The sequence below is a fragment of the Cyprinodon tularosa genome, unplaced genomic scaffold (genome assembly GCF_016077235.1).
Source record: "Cyprinodon tularosa strain WSP-4 unplaced genomic scaffold, ASM1607723v1 ctg25, whole genome shotgun sequence".
In the NCBI taxonomy this organism is placed as follows: Eukaryota; Metazoa; Chordata; class Actinopteri; order Cyprinodontiformes; family Cyprinodontidae; genus Cyprinodon; species Cyprinodon tularosa.
In genome coordinates, this window is record NW_024038928.1 from 224,821 (window position 1) to 251,321 (window position 26,501).

General features: G+C 38.7%; 1 protein-coding gene across 2 annotated transcripts; it reads right to left on the reverse strand.

Annotated features, from left to right (window-relative positions):
• Positions 1-2,003: 2,003 nt before the first annotated feature.
• On the reverse strand, positions 2,004-15,532 carry srd5a2a (steroid-5-alpha-reductase, alpha polypeptide 2a). 2 transcript variants are annotated; one of them, XR_005281043.1, is made up of 7 exons: positions 14,857-15,532; positions 9,078-9,241; positions 7,909-8,010; positions 7,679-7,829; positions 6,276-6,312; positions 3,259-3,342; positions 2,004-2,295 (listed from the first exon to the last, which is right to left on the reverse strand). XR_005281043.1 is itself a non-coding variant. In XM_038288173.1 (6 exons), the coding sequence occupies exons 1-5, from the start codon at positions 15,126-15,128 to the stop codon at positions 3,276-3,278; spliced, it is 756 nt and encodes a 251-aa protein (XP_038144101.1). In that variant the 5' UTR covers positions 15,129-15,529; the 3' UTR covers positions 2,004-2,295; positions 3,259-3,275. The 2 variants fall into 2 exon arrangements, 1 of the variants encoding a protein (XP_038144101.1); XM_038288173.1 differs by lacking the exon at positions 6,276-6,312 and having other exon boundaries at positions 14,857-15,529.
• Positions 15,533-26,501: the final 10,969 nt, after the last annotated feature.

The window sequence follows — 26,501 nt, forward strand, 5'->3', positions numbered from 1 at the left end:
TATTTACTTGAGTAAGTTTTAAAAATTACTTTGAGGACTAGTTTTACAGAATTGTACTTTTTACTTTCACTTGAGTAAAAATACTATTACATATCACTAATCGATTAAACTTTCTGGCTACTCCAATCCATTGCAAGTTACTTCACTCAATTTACCATTGAATGCAAACAGGCTTGCCTTAATCAAATATACACAATTGAATTGTACACAAAGCTTATTGGTTAAATTTTATTTTTCCATCTGTTGAGTCTGCTGAGTCATTTGGAGATTAAATGAAAATAAACTATTCAGTACACTGTAACTTAACCTATTCTTATGTACTGTAAATATTGATTTTGTATTTTTTATAACTAAAAACCTATTAAATCAGTTGTTATGTTAATGGATAGTTAATAGATTACTCAGTTCTTAAGTAACCTGTTTACAAAATACTCTTTTTCATACTTTTTACTTTTATTTGAGTAACAATATGATGAAGTTGTAATATTCTTAAGTACCATTTTTGGGTACGCTAACCACCTTCAGCATTTAGGCAACTACTTTCAGTTTCAAAACTACTACTAAAATCCACAAATATGGTGGTCGAAGGGTTAGTGAATTTGCAATGCTTTGTGGGTTATAGTCGCCATTTTAGCTTTAATTTACACTGCTTGGATTTTGTGCTGGAAGAAAAACCTAGACATAGCACTAGTTATTATAGGAAACTCCCAGGCTTAAAATTAAAACTTCTGATTTTGTCTTGTAATGTAACCAAAATCCCCACAAAAAATTGGCTTACAGTTTGCTGCTACTCGTCCTCACCCAGTTTTTTTGGGAATGTGAACATTTTAATGATTTGCTCTACCGTAATCCTCTTGCTTCAACCAGGTTTCTGTGAAACAAAATACATACATCTAATTATCACTAATAAAGTTACAACCAACAAAGTCTCAGAAAAAAGAGACATAATCTTAAATGAAGCACATTTACTGTTTTTATTTTCTGTTTAGATGGAGTCTCATCTAAATTACGGAGTCCATTTTTCTCCAAACATATACAACAAAGCAAAACCATTTCAGTGACCTCCAACTGGCAAAGCAGGGTGTCATTACCTAGCCTCGTGAGACCATCCTGATCTCGCGAGCTTTCAAGGTTTCCCTCGCACATCAGTCTGGGGACTCTCCGTTAAAGAAAATTTGGAGCCGTTCACCAAACGAACGTCCAATCAGCGTTGGCTTTGAGGCGGGTTGAGGTGTGATGCAACGAGAAGCGCGACAGTTCAGTCTAAAGAACATGCCGGCTTCAGCCGATGAAACTAGCGTTAGCGTGGCTATCGAGCAAGTATTTCTTCACTGAAAAAAAAGAGCAAAACACTGCTCTGGAGGCTTTTCTCAGAGGAAAATATGTTTTTGCTCTTCTCCTGACTGGTTTCGGCAAGAGTAGCCCGGCTGTTAGTACGTCATATGCTTCGTTGATCTGATTGGTTTATTTGGCCCGTCTATCACCAACATAGGCCAATCAGCTAACCAGTATTTTCGCCCCTTCCCAAAATTACTTCAACAGAAGGTTTCCAGATGGATATGCGGAGCAAATCCATCTGGCGGAGTCAGGTTAGTCATTACCACCAACATGGATAACCATCTTACTGCATTTACACTTTTCCTTGTTAGCTAGGATTTGATTTAGTCCCTTTCGGCCCCTTGACAAACATTTGATTATGGTCACTTATGTCTTTAATGCCACATTTCTGAATATGGATCCGACAATCACTTCTTTGGAGAGCTCCTATGTGGAGCTACCATCCAAGGCTCTGCTGACTACATTTATTACAAGGACCGTTATCTTTTAAGAGTCAGAGGAGTAGCTATATCTGACATACAGAGTATGTGACAAAACTCAGGCATAAACAGAGTTAAAAATAGAGAAACTGATAGAGAACCTATGAAATGTTTTAGTACATTAGCGTGAATTTGCCTTGTAAACTACCCTCAGACTTATTTTTTAAAAATAAAAGTTTTAAACCCTTCTTATTAAAATTATTCTTTATTAAACTGAGACATCTAATAGGACAGAGAAATAAGATAAAGATAAGAGAATAAGTTTAGTCAGCTATTATCCAAAAGCTAACAGGAAGCAACCCCCTAATACAACCTGTAAACCGCAACTTGTTCCAATTGGTAAAAAGGACAGAGGGCTGATTTTATACAAAGGAAAAGGGACACATAATCATAAAATCAAGCAAGAGCTCCATTGTCCGAACCTTCGGTGACCTTTTCATTTCTGGAAGTGATCTGATGATATCTGCAGCTGAGTGTGCTGAAAACATGAACAGATAGAAAGAAAAACAATATGATGTTAGTGACGCTCAGAAATCAGATCTCACACACCAACCTGGACTTTTAAAGAATTCCTTCAATTACAATGAGCCGATCATAGAGGATGATCATGGAACTGTTCAACAATGTATACTTAACAAGTTCATGATCTTATTCTGCTAGTTGAGAAATCGAAAGCTTTTAAAGTAAGCTGTAATGCATTTAGAATCAGTTTAACCATAAAAGTGCACGGCTTAATACAGCATTGTCTTTTCCCTGAGAATTTAAGCACACATCGTTGAACCTGACCTCTGCCTCCCTCCTTTGGTTTGGGTCTCCAAGGAAACATAAACAAGGTTTGAACGAACAATAGATTCTTTCTTTTACAAATTGCTCCTGAATAAAGATTTTCTAAGTTCCTGTGAGACAAACAAGTGATGACATCAAGATAGGAGGATCTCGGTTTGCTTTATCTATTAGCTTTTGTGTTCATGCATCCAGCAGTGATCCTTTTGCACAGTTACACTTTAGTTTGATATAATAATAATGATAATAATTGAACTTTATTGATCTCACATTGGAGAAATTGATGTCTGCATTTAACACAACCCCTTGGAGAGCAGTTGGCTGCTATTGTGCGGCACCCAGGGAGCAGTGTGGGTCTTGCTCAGAGACCCAGACTGCAGGCTGTGGGGATCAAACCGGGTACTTGCAACCTTCTCAGAACAAAAGCGCACTGCTCTAACCAACTAGACCAACACAAATTCCTTCCAATTTCTAACTTTGGAAGTCCAAGTGAGAAATTGCCTTAGACATTCTGAGGCCTGTGGCAGTAGAAACACTACCAACCAGCCTGAGATCAAACCTAGAACTAGAATTAGCTTCACTGGACATGATCCTGAGCACAAAAGTACAGAGTACAGAGGCTGTGATACAGACAGGATAGGAAGCTGTCAGTTCTTACCTGTTGGACCTCCATCCTTAAAAAATGAAAGGAATGACTGCTTTCCTGCAGCGGGGATAATCCTTAAACCTTTGCTGATAATCTCTGGAAAAAAACAGAAGCAGCAAAGAGCAGGTCAGCCCGAGTTCTCCTGGGGTGAGAGCTGAGGGAAGTTTTAATGAAAGTTGGAACAACTCCAGGAGCAAATCTACAAACCTCAAAGAGGAAAAAACTCAGAAACTATTTACTTTATTTCCTCTCAGTCAGAAGAAATTAGATTTTTGGCAATTTCAGGCTTTAAAACATTTTAGAAATATTTATTCAGTCTTCATCGTAGCAGATTATCCTGACCCAGAAGTGGTTCTAGCTGCTATTTGCTCGGATTCTTCTGCAAACACGTCTCCAGCCGTTCACCTGTTCACATCAGCCTTCGTCCCCCTTTGTCAGTGGGCCTGTTTTTGTTTGTCTCATAACATTAAATTAAAGTCCACCATCATCACTTATAGGCTTTTTACAGGGGCGGGGCAGATGGGAGCCAGGGTTGGCCATGGCCTAGCCTGACGTAGTCCGACTCAATTCTAGTCAGAATATGAGTCTGATTCTGCTCCATAGAGCTGTGATTATGGGGCGTGTTTCGAACGAACCAGGAAAAAAATGCCTCTGCACTCAATTGGATAGACCTACAACCAATAAGAGCAACGGAGTGCGTGACGTATGTTAAGCGACGCATAGTTGTTGTCAAAAAAAAATCAAAGCGTGCAGTTGCACGCCTAGAATAAGAAGATGAGCCTTGATCGCGTTTCTCTGTTCCTCTTTTATTGATCGTCTGTCCATCATCGTATAAAGCCCGCCCCGACAATTTGATTGGCCCGCCAGATATTGTGCGTGCATACTCGCGCTACTATTGAGCAATGCCAGACCGAACTTCCCGACCTCAAACTTTGTGGGCGGGACTAAGTTCGGAATGGCACCCAGGCTAGCCATGGCCTGCCCTAGAAGATGATTTGTTGATCACATGTGGAAGTGACAATTCATCATCAATGGAACAAACATCCCCCTCTAAACCAGGGGGTGGCAGCACTAATACTCTTTAAGTAGAAGTTTATCACTCATTTCACATTTTAATTGTTTTCCTTCCTTCCTTCCTTCCTTCCTTCCTTCCTTCCTTCCGAACAAACGAAGACATTTCCGGTATTTCGATATTTGCTGCAGTCTACAAAAATATATTGATCCAATGACCTAATGTCCCTGTTTTGAATGACCTGTACCATGCGGAAGTCGGCCAAGCAAATTTAGTGTCTGATGAAAGAGAAAGAAGTTGCAACATGCAGACCATACAGGAAGCATGATGCTGGTAAAGCAACAGTTGGGCACGCAGTTTAAAGTTAACCAGAACAGAAAAGCTGAGATCAGCCTTCAAATAAGAGGAAAGGATAAATGAGTCACCTCTGACAGGCAGTTGTACTGTGACATTATGGGTTGTGTTTTGCTCAGATAAATGTTTGGTGCAAGGCTTGTGCTTTCAACGCGCCATGCCCAGGTAAAAAAAAAAAGAAGAAAAAACAGGGCTAGTTTTGAATAAAAACGAAGGGAAGGAAAACAAAAAGTAAACTTTAATTAAAAGGAGAACAAGAATAGAGAGGAGAAAATTGAAAGGATAATAAAAACAAACAAAATACCTGGGTCCAAAGGAATGACCCAGGTATTTTGTAGGGATGCACGATATAATCAGCCCCCTATCGGTATCGGCCTGTATCGGCCTTAAAACTGAATATCGGACATCGGCCACCCCACCGATATTTAACCCGATATTTGATCAGCTTCTAAGTTTCTAAAGTCTAAAAAAAAAAAAAAAAAAATACTACTTCTTCTTCTTCCTCAAAAACGTCTTTTTTACAGACTTAAACATTTCTAAAGACAAGGGAAAAAATATTGATACATTAAAATATCACAATATCTTCATATGCTGATATATTGCCATTTAAAAACACCATATCAATCTCTTTTACTAATGAAATATTGCTATATGTCATCGTTATGCTACGAAATCCCCCCAAAATTCATGAAATGTTGCCATATTTTTATATGTCGATACATTGACGCGGTATCGATCTATTTTACTAACAAAATCTCACAAGAATTTGCAAAATATCCCGAGAGTTTGTAACAGAACGATGAAATTTCACGAGATTTTGAAAGTAAAATAGATCGATACCGCGTTTTTAAAAATCAATTTGATATCAGCATATGAAAATATATTTGAGTATATTATTTTTCAAAGTGTCAGAAATGGATAACAAAACTGCTATTTTCAATGACTACTTATTTTTGTCCAGCTTTAACATCGGTATCGATATCGGTTATCGGCTACATGAGTTTTAAAATATCGGCATATCGGCCAAAATCCCAATATCGTGCATCCCAAGTATTTTGTGGACATGGCAGCCCTACATGATTTAATCTAATTTATGGGGTGACATGCAACGTACCAGAGGACATATACACGCGTTTAGTGGTTTCAAGAGGAAATACATAGTGAAAATAATAATCCTAAAGTAAAAAGAAAAAATCTACTTGGTAAAAAGGTTACTTAACTAGGATAAAGCTCATAAAGTGAAATATTGACATTCTGTGTATCATTGTTGGAGTGGATATCATTTATATTTAATTAATTTAATTACATTTTCATATGTTAAATTGATAAATGATCTGACATAGATTAATAAAGTAATTTCTGATAAATACATTTTTGATTACATGATGACTTAGGTCGGCTTCAAAATGGGCGTCGCCCTCTATGCCCAATGGCCAATCCAGCTCTGAGCTTCAATAAGAGTTTATCAAAAGCATTGCTTTTTAAGATATAACTGGTGAACTTTAGTTTGAATTTTCAGATCTAGTTTTTAGCTTTTTAGCTAATTTATTACAAACATTGTTATTTTATTTTTCAAAACTTAGGTCAGTTTGTCTCTTTGAAAGTATGAGAGTCAACCAGAAACTAAAAGAGGCAAGACATGCAAGGAGGGAGGGATAATTACCTGGTTAAATTGCGTGCTTCATCTGTTCAGCTTGTAGCTCCAGAAAAAAAATAAATAAAACAATAATTTCAAAAATGTTATATTAGAGGAGTTTCATGGACTTGACATAATAATGCTCAGAGTTTTGTACAGGTTTGGCATGGCTTTTCTTAGGCTTTTATATTGTTTATCTCGACATCTGAGCTATATTGCATGGATCGAAATTAGAAAATACATCATGATTCAAGTTTTGCCATGTTGTCCAGCCTTAGAGCTGAGAGCAGCGGAGATACAAAGAATGGCAGAAGCATGTCCCAAAGATCAGCATGTTGGACAAAGGATAGACAAGATGACCTAATCAGAACTCGAAGTCATGAGGAGATCGTCCTCTCTACCTTTAATTTAGTGGCATGGATATTTATTAGCAAGAGCTTCAGGAAAATCTGAACTGTCTTTAGTTATTTATTTGGAAAATATGGATGTTTTGCTGGTTCATTTTCCTTTTTGAACAGCTTAGAAGGACTTTGAAATTATTCTTGTACTTCTGTCCACTGTCAGCATAAAGCAGGTATCCAATAAATGGAGCCAATCAGAGCAGAGGAGTCTTGATCCTTTATTAGCTAGAGCAGAGGTCTGCAACATTTTCCAGGCCAAGGACCCCCAAACTGATGGCGAGATGGAGCGGGGACCCCCCAATTACAAATATTGGATGAAATAGTGTTATATCAAACTGGTCGTATAATCACTCTATTACAGATGAAGTAATGTAATGAAAGTAATTTCTCCCTGGGATTATTAAAGTATTTCTGATTCTGATTCCTGGTTGATGGGACGGGTGTTGTAAATGAAATGGTTCCCAGCTTGAAAGAGCTCCCGTGTGTCCTTGAATGTGTGCATTGATGACTAAAAGACATCTGCCTCCATTTATCTGTTTACTTCAATGTGTTGAATTCATGTTAATGTGGATTTAAAGACATTTCAATTAGTGGAAAAATTGCACTGCAAAAAATTCATATCTCAATAAGTGATTTCTTCTTAAAATAAGTGCATTTTTTCTTGAATTAAGGAGGTAAGTGAGACACTTTGCCAATGGAACAAGACAATTTACATTTATAATAAGAAAAAACAAATATATAGCCTTATTACAAGTGCAAATTATCTAATTGTCTTATTTTAAGAGTAAAAATACTCATTCCATTGGCAAATGTTCTATTTTACCTGCTCAAATTAAGGGCAAATACACTTAATTTAAGACATATTTACTCATTTTTAGATTGTTATTGCAGTGTGCAGGGGGAATATTATAAAAAAAGTCTAATCAACCAAAACTTTTGCGACCCCCATGCAGTACCTATTCCCCCCCCTAGGGGTCGCGGACCCCTTGTTGAAGACCACCGCTGTAGAGGGATTGGACTGACTGGTACCTGTGGTGATGGTAGGCTCTGGGCCCAATCGAGCAGATGGTGAAGAAGGCAAAGGCGAAGGTTGGTAAGGACCAAGCGGCGAGAGCGTAACCACACCACTCTAAGATCTCTCCGAAAAAGTTAGCACCAGAGACGAACTCAAACATCCCTCCTGGAAGACAGAAACAGGTCAACAGGAAGAGGACTGAAGGATTTTGGTGGATCTATCGCGTCTTTGATTGGGTTTGTACCGCGAGGAATCCTGTAGACAATCTCCCCAGGGTTCCTCAGGTTTCGCAGAATGTGGTCGCTGTGGATGTTGATGATCAGACCGATGAAAAACAGCAGAAACCCTTTAAAGAGGTAAAAGGAGATTTTAGGTCCAACAGAAGGTCTCGTATCACTAACCAGCTTTAAGTACAATTCGTCTTCTCAATTTTTTTTAGCAATTTCAGAAACAACTAAACCCAGGGGAACCGGGTCAAACTAGTAAGAACCCAGACACCCCTCACACTCCGACAACTATACAACTAACTCAAACTACCTCAGCTCAACCTCCTTTCTTCCACAAAGAGACAGAAGTAGGGATGCATGATATTGGGATTTTGGCCGATATCCGATATGCCGATATTTTAAAACTCATGTAGCCGATAACCGATATCGATACCGATGTTAAAGCTGGACAAAAATACGTAGTCATTGAAAATAGCAGTTTTGTTATCCATTTCTGACACTTTGAAAGATAATATACTCAAATATATTTTCATATGCTGATATCAAATTGATTTTTAAAAACGCAGTATCGATCTATTTTACTTTCAAAATCTCGTGAAATTTCATCGTTCTGTTACAAACTCTCGTGATATTTTGCAAATTCTTGTGAGATTTTGTTAGTAAAATAGATCGATACCGCGTCAATATATCAACATATAAAAATATGGCAACATTTCATGAATTTTCGGGGTATTTCGTAGCATAACGATGACATATAGCAATATTTCATTAGTAAAAGAGATTGATATGGTCTTTTTAAATGGCAATATATCAGCATATGAAGATATTGTGATAATTTAATGTATCAATATTTTTTCCCTCGTCTTTAGAAGTTTTTAAGTCTTTAAAAAAACGTTTTTGAGGAAGAAGAAGTAGTATTTATTTTTAATTTTTTAGACTTTAGAAACTCAGAAGCTGATCAAATATCGGGTTAAATATCCGATATATCCGATATTCAGTTTTAAGGCCGATACAGGCCGATACCGATAGGGGGCTGATTATATCGTGCATCCCTAGACAGAAGTCCTCTGTGTTCTTAAGATGTTCTGATCCCAAACATTTGGAGTCTGGCTGCAGTTTCCTCTGACGTTCCAAAAACCTTTGGAAAGCCCTTCCTGTCGACGGGGAGCAGCTTTCTGTGACTCACCTGCAGAGATCCGAGCGTTCGTCACCCAGTCAGGCTGGAACTTGGCACAGTGGAGCAGGTGGTGTCCCTGCAGGAAGCCATTCAGCGAGCAGAAGATAAAAGCGGAGAAGACGATCTTTAACGGCACCGGCCGGCCTCGGGTCAAAGGGGAGTAGACAAAGCTCCTGAAGAACAAAAGACAATCGTCTTCAAAACATGTAGACTAAAATGGAATAAGCTTTTAGAAGGATTAAAAACCATGGAGTGTTTTATTGATCTAAAGCTCTGGTCATATAAACAATCAACTGAAACTGAAGAGCTGGACCCAAACCCGACTGGGTTCTGACTTATGATCCAGTTTCCCTGAAACTCACCAGCTGCTAAATGAGTTATAAATGAGAAAGAAAATAAGAGCAGGCATTTTTAAAAGACTGTTTAACGCAAACCTCTTATCTCTTATTGCTGTACGTTATAATGTCCCACGCTACAAAGGTACCTTAAATGCATCACAGTTTTTTAGGTTGGATACAAGAATATATGGAGTCAATTATGTTCCAGTATTGTTGCAAATAATACATTTAGTAAATGTAGCATTTGAAATAAATGCAATCCAGAAATGAAAATTTGAAGAAAGTTTGAATAAAAAAGGGGGTTTAGCTAGTAACTTTACGGTTCTCTGAGATTATTTTTCTATGTATTTTGTATGTATTTTACATATTTTACCTTTTAAAACTTTTTATATTTAAGTAAGTTTATATACGTTTTTCAGACTGAATTTTAGGAAATGCATTTTTTCCAAATTATGTTTTATACATCACATTTTCTTTACTTCTAGCCAAATAAAAATTTGTTGTTAACGTAGAGCCTGTGATCTGTAAAACTCAATTTGAAAATTAGAAATTTAAAAGAATGAAAAAATAAATAAAACATTCTTTTTTTATGAAATAGTATGGAAAAAAAATTATTCTAGAAAACAGCTAAATAATTTTATGAGTTTAATTTCTTATTGCAATATATTTCAAATTGCCATTTACAAAATGTGTTATTTTTAACAACAATGAAACAAAAACCACTCTATACATACCAGAGATTTAAAAGTATTGACTTCTGATTGGATCAATCTATATATCATCCTGCCTGAAATGTTGATTTAGAAACAAACTGGACAGAGTCAGTATTTTTTATGTTCTCTACCAATACTGACAGAAAAAGAGGAAAGCTAACCTATTCTTTTTGTGTATAAATGTTTTTTTTAAAGAATTTTTTTATGTATTTTGTATCTTTTAAGGCACAAGTATACAAAATCTCTTTACTTTCGTAGAGAAGTCAGGAGCAGTCTTACCATTAGGTAAACATAGGCAGTTGCTTAGGGCCCCGAGCTCCTTTTACATGTATGGTTAATACAGCTATTCCTTATTTGTGCACATTAAATATGTTTTTGATAAAATTCCTTCCGCTTATTATATTAAGTGTGTCTTGGGGGGCCAACCCTTCGAGACGAGCAGAGAAGAGCTACCTTAGCGGCGCAGAAGATTTACTTTTGCCGTCGCCTTTTTGGAAACACAGGAAGGAGCAATCAGTGAGCTTGGAAAAAAATCTTTCATTCCTTTTGAAACAGCATGAAAAGTCAGCTGAGTACAAAACAGAGAGGAAAACAACAAGAAAGGGACAAGAAAAGAGGGACAAAACCTAGAACAAACTAGAAAAAGCTGTTTCACAGAAACAGCAAAGTGGGAATGCTTTTTTTGCTAAACGAAATAATAAAAATTAGCGAAAGAAACTGCGAGAAGGAAAAGAAGCACAAATTAGCTAAGGAACGTATGAAAATGTGATAGGAAGTCATCAGAAACTTCAAACTGCAGAAAACAATCATCTGAAGATTTTGTAGGGTAGAATCATCTAGCAGTAAAATGGCAGAAACAGACTCATCTTAAAAGCTGCACAGCCAAACCATATGTGATATCAAAAAATGTGTTCAATGTGGACAGTAGAAGGGTCTAAATGTAATGTCTCCCAAGTTTCTAGAAAAAGTTCTAAAGAAATTTTGAAGGGGGGCCACCTACTTTCCAGAAAAATGTCAGGCGTGTTATGAATTAGCAGCAAACAGACAGGCTTAATTCCTGTCCAGAAAGAGAGCAGAATGAAGCCAAAGTTCACAACATAGGCTGAAAAGTATTAAATTAGTTGAATCAGAAAAGAAATTACAATGAAAAATTTTAATCTTATCTGGTTGAAGAAAAAAGTAGTAGCTGAAGGATGGGAAATAAAATGTTGAGGAAGATGGTATTGAATACGTATCAAAATTTTGAAATCATATGTGGAAATGTCAAGACTTGGCAAAACAATTTAAAATGATTTAAAATGTGTTGGTTGATCAGCATAAAGAAAACAGTGTCATCATTTGAGGATTGAAAATCTACAAACCTATGTGCAAGACTGACCATTAGAAGCAGAGGAAGGACAGAGAGAGAAGCTTATAGAAAGAGAGATAATGCCACTTAAGGAGCTGAATTTATCAAAAAAAAACTAACCTGCATGTAACGAGCCGCTGTGGTGATGAAAGCACCCTTGGCAGGCTTAGGCTGCATGTTATGAGGTTAGCAGATTCTTTATTACAGTGTAAACCTTAGAGCCTTATTAAGAAGTGTGCACTGAGGTGTGTGGTCAACAGGCCTTGGTAGTGTAATTTGAAGAAATTGGATGACTTTGGGTCATAGCTACGAGCCATACGGCACAATGAATGAGTGTGTGTAAGGAAGAGGCTTTTATTTTGTAGGGTTCCTTTAGTCTTATTTCAAAAGTCTATCATGAATGTGTGTTAACACAGGGGTCATGCCCAGCAATGATATGGAATCCATTTCTAAATATGAAATCACTGGTTTTCCATGTTATTGGGTGAATAGATGCTGTATAAGAGCGTAAATGGGAGACTTTTAAGTGAAATTCGCTCTGGGGTATATTTTGAAAAGGTCCCTAGAGTCTAATACAATCAAGCTGGTAGAGCTTGGGTTATAATGCTGAGCCATTTGCATCAATTAATACATGAGTATAACATAGAGGCTTTTATTGTGTTGGGTCCCTGGAGTCTTATTTTGAAAGTCTAGCAGGGTTGTGTGTTGAGAAAAGGGTCAGACCCAGCAATGATACTTGATGACTTTTCAATCCTTAAATCACTCTTTTTCCCTGTTATTAGGGCAGTAGATGAAGTGGCAATTGGAGGCTTTTATTTTGAAATTTGCTGGGGGGTGTGTTTTGAAACCCCCTAGAGTATAATTTTGAAAAAGTCGTTGAGTTTGGGTCATAATGTTGAGGCATATGCTTGGGGGAAAAAAATGAGTTTAATGTAAGGGCTTTTATTTTGTAGGGTCCCCGGAGTCTTATTTTGAAAGTCTATCAGGGTTGCGTGTGAAGGGAAGGGTCATGGCCAGTAGTCATATTGTATCCATTTCCAAATGTTAAATCAGTGTTGTCTCCCTCCATTAGATTAAAATGTGCTGTTTAAAGGGGCAGAGGTAAAATCCCTTTGAAGCTCGGTTACCTTGACGATGCTTAACGAGCCTGTCAGTGACAGAGAGACATGCGCTTCACTTTCATTCCTTTCCTCTCAGGCTTTTTTGAATGGGAATGTCATCTCCGAACAAACGAGTGCTGAAGACAAACCGTAAATGGTATCTAAAAAATTCTTTCAGTCTAAGCGACAGCTATCCTTTGTCTCCGATTGGGATAACTTTCATGGCTGTAGCTCATTCACAGCCTTAATGGGAAGGAGAAATATAAAGGTTTGTAAATACTGCTGGTCTCATTAAATAACATGGAGTTCCATGGTAGAGGTGAGCTGTCAAAAGCAAAACTTCCCCTCCGAACAAACGAGTGGTGAGCCAAAACCGTAAAAGGTATTCAAAAGATTCTTTCACCGTGGACATCAGCCATCCTTCAGCTTCGAGTGTACGAACTTTCATGTGTCTACTAAAAACTATTTGGCCACAGTGATGATGTAAAAATGTGCATTTTCTGAGTTTGAGGATTTTTCTCAGAATCAACATTTTCCTATGCACGAAAAAGTTAGCTAAACAGCTAAACCATAAATGATATTGAAGAAATTCCTTAAATGTGAGTGCTAGAAGGTTCTGAAGATGTTCTATACCAAGATTCATGATAGTACATCAAATAGTTAAGAAATGGGAGTGATACGAAAATATGTATCATTTTGGATTTTGTTTGTGATCTTTGGAAAGTCTCTCATTGGATTTTTATTGGGGAAGTGTGGACTTCTTCGTGGTCTGGGCCAAACTGTCGGAAAACTGTAGATGCCACACAAATGAGGGTTACATTTCCTGAATCCTGACAAAAATCCCTACATTTTCATGTATAATTTATTTCAATTGAGTGAAAAATGAGGGAGTGAGAACAATTTGTTCTAAAAAACCAGAACAGCTCAAAAGCTAGAGCACGCACTCTAGCAGTTGAAGAATTCCGTCCATAGACTTCCATTATAAATCTGAAAATCTTAAAATTTTCTTTTAAAGTTTGAAGCTTCACTGAAGCAAAACTGTATAAGTTAGCAAAAAAGCTGAGTTAAACAGTAATAGCAGAAAGATACGGAAATATTTTAAAAGTTGAATGGTGTTTCTAACTGAAAGTATGCTGAAGTAGTTAAAGGTCGAAGATGATAAAGTTTTAGCTGAATTTTGCTGAAATCTAAGAATTCTACATGCATTTCAATGGGACAAAAAAAACGCAGAAAAAGCAGAATATCGCGAAAACTACAAAAAATATCTTTACCAAAAGACATAGCACAATTCTCCTGAACAAGCTGAACGTTTTGATACCAAAATTGTTGAAATCGGTTGAAAACTGCGGGACTAGTTAGAGTCCGAAAAATTTAAAGTGAACAACAATAAGTGGGAATGCATAAGCATTCCCACTTGATAATGGATGTCTATTCTATTAAAATTTCCGTATCTGTATAATGGGTCTGTTTTATGTGTTGTCTTCTTAATTCAGAGGGCCCCCTGTGTGTCTTTGCCTAGGGCCCCAAATTTCTTAAATCCTCTCCTGAGTGAAGTACAAAGTAGTACCTGTACTTTTAGAAGTTCAATCAGTACAATTAGTAGACTTTTTTTCAACAGGTTAACAGCAATGAATGTCCTTTCTGATCTCCTAATAATGACATAATATCTCACAATTACGTATTTTATCTCATAATTAAAAGATCTTTTCTCATAATTACGAGACCTTATTTTATCTCATAATATTGAGATCAGTATCTCGTAATTATGGGAAAAGATCTCATAATAACGAGAAATAATCTGAAAGAAAAAATGTTTTTATAACGAGATAAAATCTTATAAGTACGAGATAAGATCTGCTAATTAAGAGATAAGCTGTCGGATTGTTTTTTTTTTTTTTTTCCGCAGGTAAAGTTATTAAAGTAAAGAATTTGAGCACTTTTAACAGCTTTTTTTCATCTTGTACAAGTTTATAATTTTACAAAAACCTAATCGTATGTTGTTTTTTTATATTATGGTGAAAACTAACAAACTGTAAATATGTTTGGTATTCTCCTAGTGAAGTGAGGACTTTGTTTGGACCAGGTGGGATTTCCATATAGAGTCAGCCTCGGTCCTCAGTAAGTACCTAAAACGCGCATGTGTGTGTGCAGGTGTCAAACATCCAGACTAAAAACTACATCCCGGTTTTAGATCGGATCCTGGACTTCATGCGACCACAAACACCCCGAACCCCTGTGATCCGGAAGGGACCAGAACCTTCCCCCCACCTTGCCTCTGCTGACCCTGACCTGTAGAAGTAGTGCAGCATGAAGGTCCAGAGGAGCAGCGTCCCCCCGGTCCCGCTCTCCTGTCCCCCGCAGATCCACAGCAGAAGCGGTACCAGGAAAGCCGGAACCTCCTGAACGAACCAGCCCAGCGCCGCGGGCCAGCAGCGGCTGCCCGCCTCTACGTAGCGGCCGTAAGGTCCACTGCAGCGGCTCTGCTGCAGCAGGAAGGCCGACCCGCCGAGCAGCAGCGCCCAGCTGAGGGAGGACACGGCGGCGTCCCGGCACTGCATCATAAGCGGCGGTTCCACCTGGAGCGGAGATGCGGTGGAAGAAACCAGAGAGACGAAACGCTAAAGCAGCTTCCGTTTCTGCATCTTACGAAACAGCAACATAAAGAAACAAAGGGCTCTTTCTTTCTTTTATGTAAATGGTTTGATTAATATCAATGAAGTATAATAAAATAAAACATTCAGCAGGCACCTGCAGGCTGACTGAGTTTAAAGAAGCTGCATTCCCTCAGTGAGAGCACTGAAAAGCAGATTTTATCCTAAATCAAACACTGAAAGATAAAAAAAAATGCCAATTGATAAAAAAAAACTATAAAGAAAAAAGAGAATAAAAACTTTATGGTTATTCGCTCTGTCTAATGCTGCAGCTGAACTTTTAAGAAATCAGTTTTCTCTCAGATGCCTTCTGTCGAGGCGCTATTGGCTGACACCGCGTAGGTGTGAGGGGCGGGGCTAAACTCACGGCAACATATATGAGGGCGGGGCTAACCCGAAGGTTGGAGCTAAACTTTTAAAAATCATTATTATTTTATTGAACAAAAAACATTAATTTACATTTTCAAGGAGAAACCTCGACTTTTTTCTTACAAAAAAGAGAAAATAACAGTTATATACAGGAGATCAACTTCACTTGTGTATAAATAAATACATAAACAGGCAGTGACATTACAACCAATGGAGACATACTCCTGCAACAAGGCAGTTCCTTTCTTCTTCTTCTAAGTTTTTTCTCCTTTTTTTGTATTGTAAACCATTATATACAATGGGGCTGAGCAGTGGGTGGCACTGCTGCCTTGCAGCAAGAAGGTTCTGGGTTCGATTTCCGTCCCAGGGTCTTTCTGCATGGAGTTTGCATGTTCTCACTGAGAATGCGTGGGTTCTCTCCGGGTACTCCGGCTTCCTCCCACAGTATGTTCTCCCTGAGAATGCGTGGGTTCTCTCCGGGTACTCCGGCTTCCTCCCACAGTCCAAAAAACATGACCGTTAGGTTAATTGAATTTTCTAGATTCTCCTTAGGTGTGTGAATGGTTGTATTTCCTGTTTGTCTCTGTGTTGCCCTGCTGCGATAGACTTGCGACTTGTCCAGGTTGTACCCCGCCTCTCGCCCGTAGACAGCTGGAGATAGGCACCAGCACCCCTCGCGCCCCCAACTGGGAAAAGCCTGTCAGATAATGGATGGATCATATACAATAGATAAAGTGTCTGCATCAGATGTATATAAACCTGAAAAACCCTTGAGGAGCCGACCCAGGTTGCTTCCACAATTACAGGACGAATAGAACAAAAAAATAAAAACAATCGGGTAGAGCTAAACTCAAGGCTTCCTCTGAATAATTAAAAGCTTGTATTTTTTTATGTTTTATTTGACAAAGTAAATATAAGAGTATTTTACTGTCCAGATTTTGGACATGTTTTTTGTCCATGTTTTCAAAATTTGATTTTCAAATTATTTATTCTGGAGTGTTTTATTTTATTTACATTTTTTATTTACATTTCTAATTTTTCAAAGCTTTATTTTAACATTTCTTAATTTTGGATTTTTTTTTATTTTTTATTCCTAGCTTAATTTTTTAAGTTTTTGACTATTCAATGTTTATTTTTTCAAAGCATGGTTTAGATTTTTATTTTTTATCTAATAATGGTTAATTTTTTTAATGTCACATTTGTCATTTTTTTCACAGTTATATTTTTCATTGTTTGTGTCATGATGGGTTCACTGAAAGCGACCCAAGAATGCAGAACACCACTGACTGACACAAGGATGAAAGTTTAACAGTTTTATTTTGCACAAACACACTGAATATTCTGGTTCAGGTTCGGGGCCTGGATTCTGGTTCACCGGAGTCTGCGTGAGAGACAGTTCAGTTAGCGTTGCCAACAGAAGTTTGATTTCCAGAAGTCTACTGATTGTACCTTGAGGGTTCTTGAGGTTAGCTTTGGGAGAGTCACTGTTGGTTCTGGAGAAGAGTTCATCAGCAGAGTCCGTAGCTGCTTCAGCGTCTCACGTCTACTTAGAACAGACCTTGGCTTTGGGTTACCCAGCTCAAGTCCAGAGCTGCTTGGAGGTTCTCTGTGAATCTTCAGGTTTGGCTCAGAGGGTCGGCTCGGCAGGTTAGCTCTTCCAGAGCTTTCACAGAGGAGGCACAGGTTTCCTGGAAAACAGACACAGGGGTTAGAATCCAAGCTGGATTCAAAAGTCATAGATTTACTCTGAGGATCTAGGCTTAAGCGTTGACCAACTGGAACAACACTGCGGCGTTGAGGCAAGGTCTGAAGACAGCTTAAGTAGTGGATCCTCTGATGATCTAGATGAGCTGCAGCTGTGCAGGAGGCTCCCTCAGAGGATCCACGGCGGACTCTGCTGGAGAAAGGTGGAATTTCTCCAGCTCCCAACAGTTTGAATTTTCAAAGCTTGATTGGAAAATGTTTTACTCTTTAATTTTTCACAGTTTATTCTATAATTTGTTTATATTTCAATATTTCATTTTTTTAAAGGTCGGATATTTTACCTACATCTGCAGTTTGAAGCACTGTTAGAACAAGAAGGTCCTGGATTTGATTATTGGCCTGAGGTCTGCATGGAATTTGGATGTGTTTCCTCATGCATGGGTTTTCTCCTGGTTCTCCGGCTTCTTCCCACACATCACAAACAGGACTGTTAGGTTAATTGTTGTCCCTAAATTGTCCTTAGATGTGTGTGTGCTCTTGTTTTTAATATATTGTGGGGCCCATTTTCAGGGAAAATGGCACGGGACTCTTTACTCCTTGTGGAGCCCCATACCTGGACCAAAAATGGGGAATTAGTGTTAATAATTGTTTATGGGTCATGTTTAGGCCTAAGTTGTGAATTGAGTTTAGATTAGGTATGAACCCGTAATGGTTAGGTGAAAATAATTCTCTCCATGACTCTCCCCACCCCCTCAAATGACTTGGGCAGTTTCAGAGAGCCAAAGGCAATGCACAGGTTGATGCACGTTCGTTGGAATCTCTCGTTTCCATTCCATTCGTTGAATGAGTTGTATGACTTATCAACAAGAGTGGAATGGATCTTAAAATTAAAAAGATGTTTGAAAAGGTATAATAATGTCCAATACTGTAGATTGTCAAGGATCTGAACAGAGGACCCAATATTCATACAGACAGTAAGATATTTCAAAGGGTTGTTTATTTAAAAATGATGGATCTGCAGTGAGCAGCTAGGGCGTCTGGGGCAGGAACCTCTTCAGGAAGAAAACACAATTTAATGACCATGTTAGTTTGGTGAAGGATGATTACGATTAGGGATGCACGATATTGGGATTTTGCCCGATATCCGATATGCCGATATTTTAAAACTCATGTAGTCGATAACCAATATTGATACTGATGTTAAAGCTGGACAAAAAATAAGTAGTCATTGAAAATAGCAGTTTTGTTATCCATTTCTGACACTTTGAAAAATAATATACTCAAATATATTTTCATATGCTGATATCAAATAGATTTTTAAAAACGCGGTATCGATCTATTTTACTTTCAAAATCTTGTGAAATTTCATTGTTCTGTTACAAACTCTCGTGATATTTTGCAAATTCTTGTGAGATTTTGTTAGTAAAATAGATCAATACCGCGTCAATATATCAACATATAAAAATATGGCAAAATTTCTTGAATTTTTGGGGGATTTCGTAGCATAACGATGACATATAGCAATATTTCATTAGTAAAAGAGATTGATATGGTGTTTTTAAATGGCAATATATCAGCATATGAAGATATTGTGATATTTTAATGTATCAATATTTTTTCCCTCGTCTTTAGAAGATTTTAAGTCTGTAAAAAAGAAGTTTTTGAGGAAGAAGAAGAAGTAGTATTTTTTTTTTTTGACTTTAGAAACTAAGAAGCTGATCAAATATCGGGTTAAATATCGGTGGGGTGGCCGATGTCCGATATTCAGTTTTAAGGCCGATACCGATAGGGGGCCGATTATATCGTGCATCCCTAATTACGATCGTTTGAGTCACTAAACTTGTCTTAAGGTCAGTCCGGGCCCAGAGAGAGAGGTGGATTCCAGCCAAACAGCTGCTGACAAGATGCGAACACTGCTCAGCGAGTCACAGACGTTGAAGCCTTGAAGACTGCAGAACTTGCAGGAGAACAGATCCGAGCAGATAAAGGGATGCAGGATAATTCACAGGGCAAAGCCAAAGCCAGTGTTGAAGAGTTTCACAGGCGTCCGGCCCAGAAGATCAGAGATACAAAGAGGTACCACACGAAAATCTAGGTCAGTGTCAGGAAGCAGTTCCAGGGTAGGTCAACTGGCAGAATCCAGCTGGAGTCCAAAGACAGGTCAGGCAAACAGATCAGAACAGGAACAGGCAGGTTCAGAGGTCCAAAGGCTGAATGGGTCAGGATCAGGCAATCAGAAAACAATCAAATAAGCTAAAGAACTCTCACCAAAGGCTTGAATAATCTGGCACCGATGACTGGGAGCAAGCAGTTTAAATAGAGACTGGAGCAGGTGACAGAGATAATGAGAAACTGGGTATAGTTAGGCAGGTGAATGGGATGAACAATCAAGCCCATCATTAGCGCTAAGATCATGACATAGAAAAGAGGTTTGTACAGGTGCTGGTCATAAAATTAGAATATCATGAAAAAGTAGATTGATTTCAGTAATTCCATTTAAAAAGTGAAACTTGTATATTATATTCATACATTACATACAAACTCATATATTTCAGATGTTTATTTTGTTTAATTTTGATGATTACAAATGACAACAAATGAAAATCTCAAATTCATCATATCAGAAAATTAGAATATTGTGAAAAGGTTCAAAATTGATGGCCCCTGGTGCCACACTCTAATCAGCTAATTAACTCAAACCACCTGCAAAAGCCTTTAAATGGTCTTTCAGTCTAGTTCTATAGGCTACACAATCATGGGGAAGACTGCTGACTTGACAGTTGTCCAAAAGACGACCATCGACACCTTGCACAAGGAGGGCAAGACACAAAAGGTCATCGCTAAAGAGGCTGGCTGTTCACAGAGCTCAGTGTCCAAGCACATTAATAGAGAGGCGAAGGGAAGGAAAAGATGTGGTCGAAAAAAGTGTACAAGCAAGAGAGATAACCGCACCCTGGAGAGGATTGTGAAACAAAACCCATTCAAAAATGTGGGGGAGATTCACAAAGAGTGGACTGCAGCTGGAGTGAGTGCTTCAAGAACCACCACACACAGACGTATGAAAGACATGGGTTTCTGCTGTCGCATTCCTTGTGTCAAGCCACTCTTGAACCACAGACAGCGTCAGAAGCGTCTTGCCTGGGCTAAAGAGAAACAGGACTGGACTGCTGGTGAGTGGTCCAAAGTCATGTTCTCTGATGAAAGTAAATTTTGCATTTCCTTTGGAAATCAAGGTCCCAGAGTCTGGAGGAAAAGAAGAGAGGCACTTCATCCACGTTGCTTGAAGTCCAGTGTAAAGTTTCCACAGTCAGTGATGGTTTGGGGTGCCATGTCATCTGCTGGTGTTGGTCCATTGTGTTTTCTGAGGTCCAGGGTCAACGCAGCCACATACCAGGAAGTTTTAGAGCACTTCATGCTTCCTGCAGCTGACCAACTTTTTGGAGATGCAGATTTCATTTTCCAACAGGACTTGGCACCTGCACACAGTGCCAAAGCTACCAGTACCTGGTTGAAGGACCATGGTATCCCTGTTCTTAATTGGCCAGCAAACTCTCCTGACCTTAACCCCATAGAAAATCTATGGGGTATTGTGAAGAAGAAGATGCAATACACCAGACCCAACAATTCAGAAGAGCTAAAAGCCACTATTAGAGCAACCTGGGCTATCATAACACCTGAGCAGTGCCACAGACTGATCGACTCCATGCCACGCCGCATTGCTGCAGTAATACAGGCCAAAGGAGGCCCAACTAAATACTGAGTGCTGTACATGCTCATACTTTTCATGTTCATACTTTTCAGTTGGCCAACATTTCTATAAATCCTTTGTTTTTATTGGTCTTCAGTAATATTCTAATTTTCTGATATGATGAATTTGAGATTTTCATTTGTTGTCATTTGTAATCATCAAAATTAAACAAAATAAACATCTGAAATATATGAGTTTGTATGTAATGTATGAATATAATATACAAGTTTCACTTTTTAAATGGAATTACTGAAATCAATCTACTTTTTCATGATATTCTAATTTTATGACCAGCACCTGTATATAGGTTCTGTTTATGAAAAGGCTTTGATTGTTGTTGGGTGAAACCCTGGGTTGGATTAAATTATTAATATAGGACATTTTAAGCCCAATAGGGGCGATCATAGGGAAGCACAACCTTTTTCAATAATTTTATTGCTATGCAGATGTTCTGCAAATCTATTTGCCTATGAAAGCAAATGACAGTGTCGCACTAAACTCCCTGCTTGATTGTATTACGAATTTTAAGTTGCTTTAAGACAGTTTTCTTAATTTGAATGAAAGTAAACAGAATGTATTATTTTCAGTACTCCAGGCATGCAGAATGGTCCAGCTTTGAGTTTGGGAGGTGTGGCATGTTACACTAGATCAGCTGTCAAAAACGTATTACTTTTGAATGAAGCATGCAATTTGATAAGCAAATCAGTAATGTTGTTAAAATGAGCTTTTGCCAGCTACGGCTGCTGGCTAAAGTTAAACCTTTTCTGAGCAGGCACAACCTAGAAAAGCCCTTTCAAGCTTTTATCAGTTCAAGGCTGGACTACTGTAATGCTCTTTTTGTTGGTCTAAATCAGACATCCATCTCACGCCTTCAACTTGTGAAAATGCTGCCACTCACTTTTTAACAAATAAATCCGGACGTGCACACATCATTCCCGTTCTCCACACCCTTCATTGGCTCACGGTTTGTTTTAGAATAGATTTTAAGATTTTGTTTGTTTTTAAAGCTTTAAATGGACTCGCCCCAGAGTATTTGTCCGAAATTTTTACTTTGCGGGAGCACAACCGATCATTGTGATCTTCAGATCTTCAGATCAGCTAATTTTAGAAGTCCCAAGGTCAAAGTTTAAACGGTGGGGTGATCAGGTTGTTGCAGCCCCGAGATTCTGAAACAGGTTACGCTGCTAACCTGGTTGAACTGTAGCCTGGGTGCCATTCCGAACTTAGTCCTGCCCACAAGGTTTGAGGTCGGGAAGTTCGGTCTGGCATTGCTCAATAGTAGCGGGAGTATGCTCGCACAATATCTGATGGGCCAATCAAATTGTCAGGGCGGGCTTTATACGATGATGGACAGATGATCAACAGTAACGTAATCAACCACGTCACCAAAGCACGCTTGGGTGACAACAACAATGGCTGCCGCTGGAGAGTTGAGGTGAGTAGATTCTGCTATTAGGTCTGTTCTAGAAGATATCGACAGCAATTTAATTTTAAAAGAGGAACAGAGAAACGCGATCAAGGCATTTGTTGAAAAGAAAGATGTTTTTGGCGTCCTTCCTATGGGATTCGGCAAAAGTTTAATTTATCAGCTGGCTCCCTTGGTCGCTTAACATACGTCACGCACTCCGTTGCTCTTATTGGTTGTAGGTCTATCCAATTGAGTGTAGAGGCATTTTTTTTCCTGGTTCGTTCGAAACACGCCCCATAATCACAGCTCTATAGAGCAGTATCAGACTTATATTCTGACTAGAATTGAGTCGGACTACATCATGCTAGTTGAACTGGTGACCAGTCCAGTATTTACTGTTGGAGACAGATAAGTGTAAGAGGATGGATGGATGGATGGATGGATGGATGGATGGATGGATGGATGGATGGATGGATGGATGGATGGATGGATGGATGGATGGATGGATGGATGGATGGATGGAGGTTTTATTTTTCAGTTTTTCACAGTTTAACTTTTCATCTTTTGATTTTTCAATGTATTTTTCAAAGATGAAGAAAGGGCTGAGGTAAAGAGTTAAAGCTCTCAATTTACCAGTCGGTCTATATTCCTACCCTCACCTATGGTTAAGAAATCTGGATCATGACACAAAGAAGGAGACCCTGATACAAGCAGCTGAAATTAGTTTTCTCTGCAGGGTGGATGGGCTCTCCCTTAGAGATAGGGTGAGGAGCTTGATTGGTCATCTGGTAAAGGATTGAACAGCTCAGACATCTTTGTTGGATGCCTTTTAAAGTGTTTAGTTTTTCAATGTTTTATTTTACAATGTTTACTTTATTTATTAATTTTTTTTACAGTTTAATTTCTCATTGTTTCATTTGAGACTGTTTGATAAATCTGTCAGGGTTCTGCCTTCTGTTTTAGTTTATTTTTAGTTTCTTTGTTATTCTGTATCTTTTGTCAGTTTGGCATTTCCCGAGTTACTCTCTGTTGCCCCCTTGTGCCTGTTCCTTTCCCCTTGGCTCCCTTCTAGTTAGTTCTATCAACACCTGCTCCATATCAGCTCATTAGCCCATCATTTGTTCTGTTCCACTGTCATTACTCTGTGGTCTAGGTGCAGGTCTGTGTTTTCTTTCACCCTCCTCTCTGCAGGGCTGGACGGGCAGGTCCGTTCCATCAGAGCTAATTACCAGCCTTCATAAGGAGCTGAAACCAGGAGGAGGGCGTCAGTTCGTTTATGCATCAGCGTGGTACAGACCTACTCTTTGAAAGCCCTGTTTTCTGTGAGACCTTAACCTAACCTTGTGATTTCCTTCCAGAAAGCCATCCAGTTAAAGAACTGGAAACCCACGCCTGGGATCAGAATCTGAGACACCTGGAACGTTCTCTTTCCAGAGAAGAACCCCTGATCCATGTGTCAGCCCTCCTGCCTGCGCTCGCCTGCCTGTCCACCCTCCAACAAAACAACACAGAGAAAATGGATCTGCACCAACAACCCAGACCGCTAAACAGCCCTTCTTCCCCCAGACCAAGCCCAAGCCGCCACCTCACCGAGTTCACCGTCCAAACCAAATTCTCAAAAATCCCAAAGCTCAGTTTATTCACCATCCTCCCCATCTTTCCCAGCAGAGCTCACCAGACCCCCGACCAGCCGAAATCTAATCTTGTTCATTTCCATTATTTCAATAAACTTTTTCTCATATTCCAACTGTCTCAGTTTTTGCGTCTATTCAGAGTCACACGTTCAAAATATTACATCCACATATATACACCAACTCTGCAATTCCTGTTTGCTTGTTTCTTGTTGTTTTGTTGCTTCCTCGACCCCTGCTCCACATGTGTATTTTCCCTGACATTTATTAAATTTTTTGGGGTTGTCAGTATTTTTGCATTTTTCCAGGTTTTTGCCTCAGTTTTAGTCCTTAATTAAATTAGCAAATCTAATCTCTTCATACTCATCTCTGCATTTGGGTCCTGAAAGCCTCCACCCAACCTGACAGAATCATGTATTTTCGCTGTCACTTTAGCTCTGTACCTGCAGTCTCTCCCATGGACACTGCAACAGGTCTCAACATGCTGCTGCTGCCTTTCAGGCAGGTTCTCTGTTTAAGTTAGGTCTGCACTGGAGGAGAGAATATACAGGTTGGCAGTTGAACCAGTTCAACCAGAAGAAGGAAGGATGGAAATTACCTATTTTAAAAATAAAAAAAAATATTGATCACAAGGATTTCTTGATGAATGTTTGGAAAACAAGATAAAAAGAAAATGTTCTAAAATGGGGACACTTGTGTATAAAAGACAAATACACAAGTGTAGAGAAGGTATATAAATAATTGTCTAATCAGCTGGCCTTACCTAAACATTTTTACTGTGCTGAGCTTCAGCTGTTTATACAACATAGTGAACATATATCAATTTATAAAACTAGAATATTTAAACCTAAATATTAAAGACCAAATTTAACCAACTGAATTAATTTAAAAAAAAAAGTTACTGAGGCAGGAAGATCACCATCCCTGGTGTAAGTTAATAAAAAAGGAATTATTAAGGTATTGCTGAGGAAGGTTCTCAGTCATCCAGGTCATAGTCATTCCAACAAAATGAAAAACAATCCACTGGATGAAGACGTTTCACTTCCCATGCAGGAAGCCTTTTCAATTTAAAATGTCAGGAATAGCGTTGAGTTCTAGGTTTTATACAGTAGCCCAACAAAGTCTTGTTGTTTTGAAAATATGCAAATTGGAACAGATGAAGGGGACCACCCCTTTAGAATGGGGATTGTTTAGCTTCTTTTGTTAGACTGTAAAATCCCATACCCATCTAAGTGTCTTGTTAAAGAGAATTGAATCCACCCCCTCTGTTTAAGTTGTTTTTTCTTTCTTAACATACATGGCTTCCTTCACGCCCCTCTCAAACCACTTATTTTTCTAATCCAAAATGTGAACATTCTGGTCCTCAAGTTTTTTTTGAGGACCAGACTGTTCACATGTTCAGACACTTAGATGGGTATGGGATATTGTAGTCAAACAAAAGAAGCCAAAAGACCCCCAATCCAAAGGGTTGGACCCCTTTGTCTGTTTTTAATTTGCATGTTTGCAAAACAAAAACAAGGCTTTGTTGGGCTTCTGTATAAAACCTCAAACTCAACACTATTCCTGACATTTTGAATAGAAAAAGCTTCCTGGATGGGAAGCGAAACGTCTTCAAACTTGGAAACAAAATCCCATGGATTTTATTTTTTTGGAATTGTTTGGGTTAGGCCTACATGGAACTATTGACTGATAAGAGATTAAAAGCACAGCAAAATTAAAATAGACCAAAACATGTTTAATATCCGACCCAGATAGAGTTTAGTTCATCACTTGTTAAGTTCAGTTCAGATTTCCCTACAAATAGACCGTGTCTCTCTCCCATAAACACCTGGAGACTCCACTAGAACTGCCAGCAAACATCAGGGTTAGCTTTATGTATTTAGTAGCATCAGCTTGAAGGGCTTCTCTGTTTTTATCCCTTCATTTTTTTTACGCCATCTTTTTATTTATTTCTTCTTTCTATTATTTTCCCCGTTCTCCTCTGTCTATGTTCATTGATTTACTGACAGCTGTGACCCAAGAGGGAGGGTGCATTGGCTGCCGTGATTGGTCCAGCCAGCATCAGTCCTCACTAATGGGCTACCAGGTATTTGTCACCCTGAGCATAGAGAGAAAAAAAAAGATGAAAAAAGCCTGTTGAGCCCAATTAAATTGTGCATCCATTATTTAATGAATTCCGTGAGGCTGGGGCTTGTTCAAATTCACAAAAATAGAACATCTGAGGGGGGGGGTCTGGTCAGGAAAGTACCTGAATTTTGAGTTTCATGATTTATTAGTCTGCAGTAAGAAAAGTAGAAAACCCAATTTATTCCGGCAGAACCATCCAGACCAGACTAGTAAAGCATGGGTCCAACATGAACCCAGAGAGATTTTCTGGGGCTCTGTAGAATCTGGAAGCATTTGTCCAGTAGTTTCGGTCCAGA